General features: G+C 41.3%; 1 protein-coding gene across 1 annotated transcript; it reads right to left on the reverse strand.

Annotated features, from left to right (window-relative positions):
- Nucleotides 1-944: 944 nt before the first annotated feature.
- LOC139174709 (uncharacterized) lies at nucleotides 945-11,988 on the reverse strand. Its single transcript, XM_070765222.1, has 2 exons — nucleotides 11,946-11,988; nucleotides 945-3,488 (listed from the first exon to the last, which is right to left on the reverse strand). The coding sequence occupies exon 2, from the start codon at nucleotides 3,476-3,478 to the stop codon at nucleotides 2,465-2,467; it is 1,014 nt and encodes a 337-aa protein (XP_070621323.1). The 5' UTR covers nucleotides 3,479-3,488; nucleotides 11,946-11,988; the 3' UTR covers nucleotides 945-2,464.
- Between the last annotated feature and the right edge of the window lie 604 nt (nucleotides 11,989-12,592).

Here is a 12,592-nt window from a genome sequence, read left to right on the forward strand (position 1 = left end):
TTTAAGATACTACCATGTTTCCCCGATAGTAAGGCAGTGTCTTACTATCTTTTTACCCCCAAAAGCCACACTGTGTCTTACTTTGGGGGTATGTCTTATATTGTCCCGGGCACCGGGGCCGGCTCGTCTTCGGGCTCCGGCGGCGACTTCCTGACGCGCTAATGCTGGTGTCGGAGGCGTCGGAGCAGTTCGCGGCGCTGGCGAGGGAGCTTCGCGCCCAGGAGAGTCTCCCAAACCCGGCGCGGATAAGAAGGACTCCTCGGCCGGCGGAGGAAGCGCGGCGGCGGCAGGCTCCGGAGGGAGCTCGGGCGGTGGCGAGAAGATGGGATTCTGGGTGCCGAGCGCCACCTGCCCGCCGTTCACGCCAAGGACAGGCAGCCCCAGTTCCAGCGCCTCGGCCTGCTCGCCCGGCCGCCTTTGCCTCTTGCCCGGGAGTAGCGGGGGCGAGGCGGAGAAGAAAGAAGCGGCGGATAGCTGGCGAGGCGCCGGCTAGAGGGCTGGACCCCGCCGCTTTGCCGCCGCTCTCGCCGCTGGCTTTGCTGGGGTGGAGCGCCACGCCCGGCGGCAGGAACTGCGGGGGGTAGCTGGCGTACTTTCGAGGTATGGCTTACATTAGCCGACCCCCCTAAAACCTCCCATATGTCTTACAATCGGGGGGGGGGGTCTTACTATCGGGGAAACACGGTATGAAGCTTGCAGATGGGATGCTAGTCATGGTAATCCAAAATTAAACTAATGCAAGTTATTTAGCATGATGTGAAAAGCCAATTCAGTCTCAGCAACTTATTTAATCATATTTACATAGTCAGAATATGTAAGAGTTTGAAAGGATGTTTTTAGATCAATTAATCCAACTTGTTCCTTACAGTGGATTTGCAAACTTTGCAAACTTTATATAGCAGTGGATTTGGAAACAAGGACCAAATACAATACCAACACACGTATTTTGGAGTTATATATAACAGAGTTTTATTTGGCAATTTAGCTAAAAGGATGTGAAGAGTGCATGGAGATTACAGGTCAAACAGCAGTTAACAAATAAATAAATTTTGTGTTGGAACATTAGATAATCAACATACTACAAGGAAATAAATCTGAGCACTATATATATGAACAATCAAAATAGCTTAAAATCCTATCTTCTTGTTTGCAATACTCATGGTCAGATAGACTTCCCAGCTGTTCTTGTATAGTTCTTTCCACCGCACAAAGAAGGAAAATTATTCGGGTCCCGTCTCCAGTGGCTCTTCTAATATAAACATCTGCAAATGCTTGCAATTTTGCCTTCCTCTTTTTAAAGTTTCATTCCTTTTATATCTTTATTTTGTCTTATATTTCTAGTTAAAACTTCCAAAGTCAAAACAAATAATAATAGTGATAATGGGATACAAATTAATGCAACATATTAAACTACATAGTGAGGTTGCGGAATTAAAAATTAATAAAGACAAAACAAAACTTTTAGTGAAAAATATGACAGAAAAACAAAAAAGGGAATTAGCTGGAAGACTGGACATACACATTACCAACTGATGAAAAATATATAACTATGTTAATGATATATTTTAAGGTATATGCAATGATATTTATATATGTGTGTGGAAATTGTGGAGAAAAAATAAAAAAACCTTTACAAAAAAAGAAGGAAAATTAAACAGAAACACAAATGCTGTATTATATCCAAATTACATTATATCCTTTGTTTCAAGAGAAGAAGCACATTAATCCTGATCTCAACTGCCTATTCTAGCATTGAGGAGCCCAAATTTATTTATTTACATATTTATGCATTTCTTGGATTGATAATGCATTGTAATTAAATGGCTCTTGAATTTGAAATAATTTCATTCTGAGCCAAGTCTCTGTCCGTTTCTGATTTGTGACAATCAATACTGCATGGCGGAAAAGAATACTAAAGATAGAACTAGAACTTAAACTCAGAGGTGCTTTTTTTCTAAAAGGCAACTGGACTTTCTTGGGTTTTTTTCTTTGAAAACATTTTGCTTTTCATCCAAGAAGCTTCTTGGGTTAGAATTAAATATTTTTAAAGGAAAGAAAAACAGTTGCCCAGTTGCCTTTTCAGGGAAGAAAAGCAACTTGGGACAACCATAACGACAATCTTTGGTTGTCCCAAGGTGCTTTCTTCCCCCAAAAGGAGTGTTTGATTGGAACCTTATCTTCAAATCTTGATGTATTCATTTTAAATAATCTCAGAAGTCTCCTTCCTTCTTTCCTTCCTTTCCTTCCTCCTTCTCAAAAACAATTTTTACCATCATGTGAACTGCCAAAATATTTCCTGAAATCTGAGCAGAGTCCACTAAAGGATTGAGGATACAGGAATAGGGGGATTTTCTACCGTCTCCTTCTTATACTTGACAAATTCAAAAAAGGAATCACTTTAGAAATATTCCAGACTTGAGATAAGTTAATAGCAACCATGAAAGAGACTTAGGAACCATAGCCCTTAGAAGATCAGGAAAGGAGTGATTAAGGTAATGACTGAAATGGCAAAAGGATGAATGAGAAACAAAGCATTCTCAAAAGAGAAATGCAAATCAGACACAGCATTGTTTTGGGGATTGTGTCCACTGGCTCTTCCAAGACTATTAGCCAAAGCTACTCTTTCTCTTGAAATTGGCTGGATAGAGTTTTGGTGGTAAACAGGGGTGGGAAAACGGTGTCGGTTTTCATTCCACCATTTTTCCTCACTGTCATTAAAACGAAGAAACATCTTGGCTATGGGGCTGCCTAAGATGTAGCTCTCGGGGTCTACCACTGGAGCATTTCTAACAGTTTCCTCCACATATTTCACTTCATCACCCTTTGGCTTTGAGTCCGCTGGGTTGCCATCATGAGATCTGGAATTGCCTCCTTCTGAAGAAGTAAACAAAGTATAAAGGTCTTTAATAGCTTCTGCAATATCATTTGCAGCTTCAAGCATATCCTTCCCCTTGGGCCGTTTAGGTTTGGGATTATACTTTCCCAATTGAGGATTTTGGTGGTTATATGGTTGGTGTGAGAAAGACCTAGGATTTTTAGGGTTAACTGGATATCGTGGAGGATATCCTGGGTTTTGAGAGCTGTCCCGTCGAGGAGGTGGAGGAGGTGGTGCATTTGGGAAGTTGTCGGAATATGATGGAAGATTTCCTGTTTTTTTGTGGATGGACGAAGGTCGTGGAAGATTTGATAGGTTTGGGGAGATGATCGAATGTGGTGGAAGATTTCCTGGGTTTCCGGGGATGAGTAAATTTTGAGAGCTGTCCCGTGGAGGAGGTGGAAGAGGTGGTGCGTTTCGGGAGTTGGGTGGATATGAGTAGGCAGGCCTATTCACATGAAGATTCCCTGTGTTAGAAGGTCTATTTGGGGAGAAGGGTCTATGATTTCGAGGGCGGATGAGTCCTCTAATGGAGACAATTTCCCTAGTCTGGAGCAAAATGAAGAGAATCACAATTGAGCAGGTCAACAGGAATTTTCCCATGATGACAGTTCTGCAAGATAAAATGGGGAAGACATCAAGTTTGAGAGACATGCAGATAAATGATACAAATTTATCAAAGAGAGCAGTCCCAACAGTGCTTTTTCAAGAGGCGACTGAACTTTTGGTTTTTTCTTTAAAGATATTTCACTTCTCATCCAAGAAGCTTCTTCAGCTCTGACTGGATGGTGGGGTATGAAAGGATTATTTGTGTCATTAGAATCTCCTGAGCAGTGCAAATTGGTGTGGAGCCTTCTTAAAATTTGTTGTTGTACAAGTTCTAAGAAGGTTGTGTAGATTGGAGATAATGTCTGGTAGATTGGAGATAGATGATGTCATATGCCCCCACTCCCAGAGAGGGCTGTTCAATTTTGACATAAATGGACTTTTTAACCCCTTTTTTAAATCCAGTGATCTTCTCTGTCCAAAATATGGACTTTGTTGTCTTCAAAAGATTGTATTTTAACCCTGGTATTCTCCTCAGGTCTAAAAGGACCCGAAATGAAGTTTGGGATTCTGTAAAAAGAATTTCCCTGCATAACTGAAACTTGAAATTCCATGACTTTTTCTCATTTGAGAGGTTCTTTCTAAGGTTGGTGGGGGGTTTTGGGGTGTGTGTGTGTATAGTTTTGCTGGACAAAAAAAGTTACCAATGTTACCCTCTGGGTCCTTTTAGACCAGGAGTATAAAAAAAGTTGGTTCTAGCTAATGGAATGGTCTTTTTGAATACTTTTTTCACTAGTATACTATTTTGAACATTTCTGAACACAGTGAAATGAAAATTGAAGTGAAAAAATAACACTTATTTGTTTATTTTGCTCATCAAACCCCGCCCCCCCCATTTTTGCGACATTTGGTTCATTTTCATCTAGATTAGTCTGCAAAATTTTACTTTTTTGACCATCTTTGGCATTGAAATACTAATTTGAACATTTCTGAACACAATGAAATGAAAATTGAAGTGAAAACATTAATGCCTATTTGTTTATTTTGCTGAGAAAAGCCTGCCCCCCTGGCTGTGTGCAATTATTTCAGTTTATAGATAGATTAGCATGCAAAATCCATTTTTTTCATTTCATTTTTCATTTGCTTGTGATGTTCAAATTAGTGTACTAGTGAAAAAAATACTCAAAAACCCCATTCCAGTAGCTAGAACCAACCTTTTTATACTTCGGGTCTAAAAGGACCAGGAGGAGCACAAGTGTATAATCTTTGCAAACATCAATTTTTCTCATTTCAATTTTCATTTCATTATGTTCAGAATGTTCAAATTAGTATGCCAATGTCAAAGATGGTCAAAAAATTCTGATTTGGCAGGCTATTCTATCTATAAATTGAAAAAAGTGCACACAGCTTGGGGGGGGAGGCCTTTTCTGAGCAAAATAAACAAATAAGCATCAATTTTTTCATTTCAATTGTGTTCAGAAATGTTCAAATTAGTTTCCCAATACCAAAGATGGTCAAAAAAGTCAGATTTTACAGCCTAATCTAGATGAAAATTAACAAAATTTCACAAAAACGAGGGGCGGGGTTTGATGAACAAAATAGACAAATAAGCATTATTTTTTTCACTTCAATTTTCCTTTCATCGTGTTCAGAAATGTTCAAAGTAGTATACTAGTGAAAAAAGGAATCAAAAAGACCATTCCAGTAGCTAGATCAACCTTTTTATACTCCGGGTCTAAAAGCACCCAGTGGGTAACAAGTGTATAGTAAATGGGAGGAAAATACCAGGGTTAAATGAAGATGGACTTGGAAAAGCAACTTTGGGGCAACCATGACTGAGAAGGACTGAGAATCTGTATAGACACCAAGGAGAGCAGTGTTTTCCCCAAAATTATTCATGGCAGACAGCTTGTAGAATGAGCAGTCAAGAGAAATTGTAAATCCTCTTGTCTCCTTAATCAATTAGCTTTACACATGAAATTTGCAAAAAAAGATTAGGTAGTTACACAACTGGGGCAGAAAATAAAAGCTCAGGTAAATCTAATTCTTAAATATTTTATTCTTGTAGGAGGGGAGCTCGCTTCCTACAGCACAATCCTTACATCTACTTCAATGTAACACATACTGTATGCTTTTGCCAACAGCCCAAGATTCAATAGAAATGTAAGAGTTCAAACTGCAAGATTAAACAAACCCAGCTAGATGACTTTGGGCCTATCAATCCGTAGAATAAGAATGGCAAGGATAAATCACTTCTGAAAACCTTGGCAAGGAAAATAGGGAGACTTACTCTAAGCTGTCACCAGGTTCCTTTTCAAACAAAGACTTCCCATTATCCTCCATAACACTTTAAACTAGTCTGCAAATTTAATACAGAACATTTGACCATAATGGAGAAGGCTATATCAGATGGTGGACCAACATGTTCTTTATTTCCCATCATGACTGGGTGGGTGTGGCCAACTCAATGTCACTCCAATAGAGGGGCACCTCACCTGGCCTCTCCTCACCCCTACCCCTCCTAGTCTCTCCTTGTGCCATCTTGTATGTTATGGTGAGTGAGGAAGTCATCTTTCCCTTGACATTGGCCAAAAAGATGAGATTTTGCTATCAGAAGACCTGATATACCTTTCCCAATATTGTTTACCACCATTTTCTTGATAAGACTGGGTGGAAATATTTATAAAGAATAATAAAGTTGGAATGGACCTTGGAGTTTTCTAGTCCAACCCCTGCTGAAGCATGTGAGCCTAGACCAGTGTTTCCCAACCTTTTTTGAGCTGCGGCACATTATTCATATTTTCAAAATCCTGGGGAACACTGAACGGGGGGATGGCGGGGGCGCGGGGGTGCTAAAGAAAAGTTTGGACAAAAAAAATATCTCTTCCTCCATTTCACTCTATTTCTCCCTCCCTCTTTCTCTCTCTCCATCCCTCTTTCTTCCTTCCTCTCTTTTTTGCTCTCTTTCTCTCTCCCTCCTTCCCTCCCTCTATGTGTTTCTCTCTCCCTTGCTCTCTCTCTGCCTCTCTTGCTATCTCTCTTTCATTCTCTCTCTTTCTCTCTCTTTCTCTGTCTCTTGCTATGTCTCTTTCTCTCTCTCTATCTATCTCTTTCTCTCTTTCTCTTTCTCTTTCTCTCTCTCTGTCTCTCTTGCTATCTCTTTCTCTCTCTCTCTGTCTCTCTTGCTATCTCTTTCTTTCTCTCTCTCTCTCTCTCTGTCTCTCTTTCTCTCTCTTTCTCTCTCTCTCTTTCTCTGTATCTCTTGCTATCTCTCTTTCTTTCTCTCTATCTTTCTCTCTCTGTCTCTCTCTCTGTCTCTCTTGCTATCTCTTTCTCTCTCTCTCTCTTGCTATCTCTTTCTTTTTCTCTCTCTCTCTTGCTATGTCTCTCTTTCTCTCTCTCTCGGGCGCGGGGGGCGCGGGGGGCTAAAGAAAAGTTTGGACAAAAAAAATATCTCTTCCTCCATTTCACTCTATTTCTCCCTCCCTCTTTCCTCCCCCCTCTTTCCATTGTATCTCCCCCTCCCTCTTTCCTTTCTATCTCTCCCTCCATCTTTCCTCCCTCCCTCTTTCCTTTCTATCTCTTTTCTTTCTATCTCTCCCTCCCTCTTTCCATTGTATCTCTCCCTCCCTCTTTCCTCCCTCCCTCTTTCCTTTCTATCTCTCCCTCCCTCTTTCCTTTCTATCTCTCCCTCCCTCTTTCCTCCCTCCCTCTTTCCATTGTATCTCTCCCTCCCTCTTTCCTTTCTATCTCTCCCTCCCTCTTTCCTTTCTATCCTTCTCTCCGTCCCTCAGCGGCGGCAAAGAAGAAGGAAGGCAGGCTGCAGAGGACACCGAGGACAAGAGCGCTCCCTCGCTCCCTTGCCCTCTGACTTCCCTCCCTTGCTGCTGAAGGGACAAGCGCGCGCGCGGGCCCGCTGCAAGAAGTTTTTGTTTGTTTGTTTTTTCCTTCCCCCACCTCACGGGAGAGAGAGAGAGAGAAAGAGCGCAGCCAGGGAAAGCGGCCTGGAGCCGAGTGCGAACTGCGGGATGTGGCAAAGGACTCCTTGCCAACCAAAAAAGGGGTGGGGGTGGTGAAGGCAAAGCCTGGGAGGCGGGGAAGGGAAGAGCGGGAGACCCCCAGACAGAACAGCTGAGGGGAAGGAAAGACGGAAGGAGGGAGGGATTGAGAAGCGAAGCCAGGGAGGGCTGAGAGAAAAGGGGAACGGCGCACGCGCGAGCGGGGCGGGCATTCCCGAAACAGACGGAGAAAGCCCTCTCTCGCAGCGAAAGCGCTCCCAGCCAGGGGGCTGCGAGAGAGGGCATTCTCCGTCCGTTTCGGGAAAGCCCGCCCCGGCACCGGCAGCGCCCCGCCCAGCTGGAGCTTCCCTACGAGCTTCGCGGCACACCTGGCTGTGTCTCGCGGCACACTAGTGTGCCGCGGCACACCGGTTGGGAAACGCTGGCCTAGACTATTATGGACAAATTTCTTCTTAAAAACCTCCAGTGATGGTGGTCACCCATAATTTCTGAAAGCATCCAATTTCTATGATTAATTTATTTTTTTATTTTTATTTATTTATATATATTTGTCAAACAATTATAGTATGGTAATTTGTATAAATAAAACATTAGAAAAGTAAGGATGAAAAGTAATGATAGAAGACAAGAGAGCAATAGGACAGAGACGGTAGGTACAATGGTGCGCTTATGCACGCCCCTTAATTGTTCTCACTGTCAGGAAATTGCTTCTTATTTCTAGGTTGGGAATATTTGATAAGTTTCCATCTCAAAAATCCGTCTCACAGTTACTTCCAGTTGAACCAGGCACCACCTATTCTATACATTTTTTTCTTGCTTGTGAAAAATATTACCTTACTTTGCTCTCTATTAAATTGCATTTTGGTGAGAAATCATGTTCTACAGTCGTATTCAGTTTGCTACAATGATTTTTGCAAAATGCATTGAAGTGTGAAGAATACATCTCTGCTTATAATGGACATTAAAGCATACAGTCAAGCAAATATTTCCAATCCTACGATTGAAAACACATTTAAAAGGCGTTTTCAAACCAGTCTGTTAGTGGATGTCTAACCATTATTTCTCTTCTGCTTTAATTAAATCTTTCTGCTTTATTTTTTCTCTGGGGCCTTATTGCAACATTTAAAAATTTTCATAGATCCTTCACAAAGAACCAATTCTAATTTAACTGGAATACATTGTTTTCATTCACAGTTTTTCCGGTTACAGAATTCACTATTTCTCCTTTTAATGATGCTTGTATGCACTGGCAAGAAAAGGAAGCATTTAACTTTGGAGCCTGGCTGCACCCCTTGAGTGGCAATCCTAGCACTGGCAACCACCGCAGGCTCACAAGACAGACTCAATCAATCAATTCCAACTTTGCAAGATCTTTTTCTTTCATAAGAAGTTGGAATTGATTGGTTGAACTTTTTTTTTAGTCCCACGCAAATTTTAGTTTCGCTGCACACGATGGCAAGAAATGCGATGGAGCAGGACATCAGATAGGCAAAGAAATGGTTGAGTGGTTCAGGGTGGGGAATTTGTAGTGGTGGGACATTTTATTCTATTTTTTTTTCTATTTTTATTCTATTTTTAAATTTACCTATTCTGATTTTATGTACAGTGAGACTGGTCTTAGGGTGTCACACGACTTTCGTTGCCAATGACAATTTGTTGTTTTGACAGTGACAATAAATATATTATTATTATTATTAACCTACCCAGGCATGTAGATCAAGGCCACACAATTGGGCCGTAGGCACCGCGTTGGAAGGCAGGCAAGTCGCAGGAACTATGTGGTCAACGCAAACAAGGAGCCACACAGTGTGCCATGCTGGGGAGGTGAGGAGTGACTGGGCGGGGGCAGGGGAAGCAGGCATGCAGAGTGAGCCGTGTGGGGGCAGCTGGGGGCAGGGCCAGCTAGAGGTGGTATTGCCCAGTTCTCTGAACTACTCAGAATTTCTGCTAATGGTTCACGCAAACTGGTCTGAACCGGCTGAATCCCACCTCTGTTCCTATCCCCAAAGGAAATATCAGTAGAATTTAATTTATTTTATAAAGAATTTACAGAAAGAAATTATGACTTGAGCTGTGTACATTTTCCCACAAAAAAGCAGAGTAGACCAAACAACCAAAACAGTGGGTTATTATGCATAGAATTGGGTGATATTGAAGGTCTGGTCCTTCCAACACATTTAAGCACATCTTCTACAGTTACAATGGATATTATCCTATCCTATCCTATCCTTTCCTATCCTACTTGTCATGTGCTTAGTGATTATAGAGCAATTAACCATTATGGAAAACTGCTTCAATAAAGATCCTGCCACAAAAAAATATTTTTTATTTTATTTATTTATGTATGTATTTTTCATATTTACCATTTATATCCCTCAAAGAGAGGCTCTGTACAGAGTACAATATAAGGTTAAAAAGTGTAACAGTATTAAAAAATAACTTCATTAAATCTCCAAGGTAGAGATTAGTAGTTGTTAAAATAGATGGGGGAAGGCATTTGTTTATTTAATACAATTTATGCTGCTTTCAAGGAAGTTGTTATGTATAGTTTAACAAGAGAAGAAGAGACGTCATAGCAGGCTTCCATTATTTGAGAGACTATTACAGGGTGGGTCAACCGATTCTCCAAAGCACTTGAGGACAGGACAAGAAATGATGGACGGAAAATTATTAAAGAGAAATCCAAACTATCACTGGAGGTCTTCAAGGAGAGACTAGACAGAAATTTGTTTGGAATGCTATAGGATCTCCTGCCACAAGCAGAGGTTGGATTAGAAGGCTTCTAAGACCCTTTCCAACCATGTTATTCTATGTTCCATGAGTTCTTTGTTATCGAATCCAAATTTGGGTGAGCACTAAGAGCACTCTCTTCCCCTCATCCTTCTTAGCATCCAGAGATTTCTTTACATCTTCAGTGGAATAAATGGAATAAAAACACGTAGTGAGGTTTGTTGCTAACTAAGTGTTCCAAATTTGATTTCCTAAAAATTATTTCCCAGCACACAGCAAGGAAGAAAAATGGGTACTTTCTCATGATTTTTTTTCATGAGTGCCAGACCATGGCATGGATGAATGAATCAATTAATTGACCATGAAGCATAGTCACCCATGGGTGTGGCTAGTACATGGCAGAGAAGGTATCTCAAAATGGTCAAGGCTTTACCATCTTGTATCATACATGGTTGTCAGAAACAGAATAATTTGGTAATATAGAACAATAGCAAATAATGCAAGAATGTGCTACCAACTTGCTCCAATTTCATCATCTGAGAATTAATAGATAAAACTGTTAGGTAGAGAAAAAAACCTTCAGTGGATGTGGTCCAAGCTATAGATCTATTGATAAAGGCAGGCATCCCTTTCATGCCTAATACTGTTGCTGATCATATCTCTGTGCCAAATCATGCAAACTAAGTGCCAACTTTTATTTCAGAACATTGTAGGATTAAACTAGAAGATCTCCAAGATTCTTCCCAAGTCTGTTATTCTATGTCCCATAAACCAAATCCCCCCAAAACATTTTATCCCCTTTGAAAAATATATGAATGGGGAGAGGTTGCTCAATCCTTCCCCAAACATCTTGGCAAGACGGTTTCTAACACACATACACATTTTTAAAAAAATATATACACACAAATCATGTCTGCATCCCATCATGTTGTGATTTTTTTTCTTCCTCCATTTGCTTTTCATTTAAGAGGAGTTTTGCTCTATCAAAAAAAAAAAAGGGGGGGGGGGACAGGCAAACGTGCTGGGCCAGCAGGAACATCCTCCTTCCCCTCTATCTATCAAAACAGTCTCTGCTTCTCTGGACACGGGAATCCCCAAATATAGCAGCTGCTAGTCAAGAAAATATACCAGATCAAAGACACCCAGAAAGCCTTTTTAACAGAAGTGCCTGTTTTGACTGCACTTAATTGCAGAGCACCTTGGGTAGAAGTTTCAGATGCTTTCACTGCCTCTTGTTTTTCCTCTATTGCTCTATTGCGTTATGTAAGGAGAACACAAGGTCCTGCAAGTGGAAAAATAGCCTCCAGAATTCATCTCTATCCCATGAAAGAGCTGGGGTGGAACAGCAGGTAGAGTGCTGTACTGCAGGCCACTGATGATCTGAAGGTCAGCGGTTCAAATCTCACCACCAGCTCAAGGTTGACTCAGCCTTCCATCCTTCCGAGGGGGGTAAAATGAGGACCCAGAATGTGGGGGCAATAATGCTGGCTCTGTTTTTAAAAAGTGCTATTGCTAACATGTTGTAAGCCGCCCTGAGTCTAAGAAGAAGGGCGGCATAAAAATCGAATAAATGAATGAATGAAATCATCTTTGCTCTGCCAAGCAGTTTATCACCTTAAGAGAGATGTATAACATGAATGGAAACACACTCCTTCCCAGCAAAGACGGCAGAGGTGTTTTACCTAAATAGGAACCCCGTGGTTTCTCTAATGGGGCTGGCATGTGTGCATTTATTTATCCATTGAATTGTCATGAATCAATGAAAAGCTACTTACCCTCGTGTCAACAAATTGAGGAGAGGCTCTTTGAAGACTCTTTCTTCTCAAAGAGGCTGGTTGTGTTCTTTTTTATATCCACAACTCTCCGGATGCTGTGAGTAACAGTAATTTGGGAATCTACACAATTTAGGAACTGCCTCTGAACCAATCCTGTGTTCTAGGAAATAGATTTTAAAAATGACACATTCTATGGGGCTGTTCCTAGAAAGGAAGGAAACTTTTAACAGTTTGGGGCATGTAGCCAAGACCTGCAGCCTTGCTTCTGCGTTTGACACAGTAAATAGAAATGATTGACAGTTTTCCGATCACCACAAGACCTTTGACTGTATTTCTAGGCTCTGGCTTTAAGTTTCAAGAAAAGGAAGGGTTGGTCCTACCTGATACACTTCTTCTCATTGGTAGGTAGAGTTATCGTCCAGGGTGGGTTGACCTCATCTGAGGACTGAGTCTGTTAATTTGAATTGAGGGCCTCTACCTTGCCTGGATCTCAAGTTATGACGAAGCTGAAGACACTAACATGACGCGACCATCATCAAGTGGAAACCAAGAGACTCCATGTCGCCGACATCCTCTCATCAAGTCAAAAAGAAATGTTATACACAAATGAACTATGTACAAAGAGACAATTTCACTGAATTGGCATG

Source organism: Erythrolamprus reginae, chromosome 12 (assembly GCF_031021105.1).
Source record: "Erythrolamprus reginae isolate rEryReg1 chromosome 12, rEryReg1.hap1, whole genome shotgun sequence".
Classification (NCBI taxonomy): Eukaryota; Metazoa; Chordata; class Lepidosauria; order Squamata; family Dipsadidae; genus Erythrolamprus; species Erythrolamprus reginae.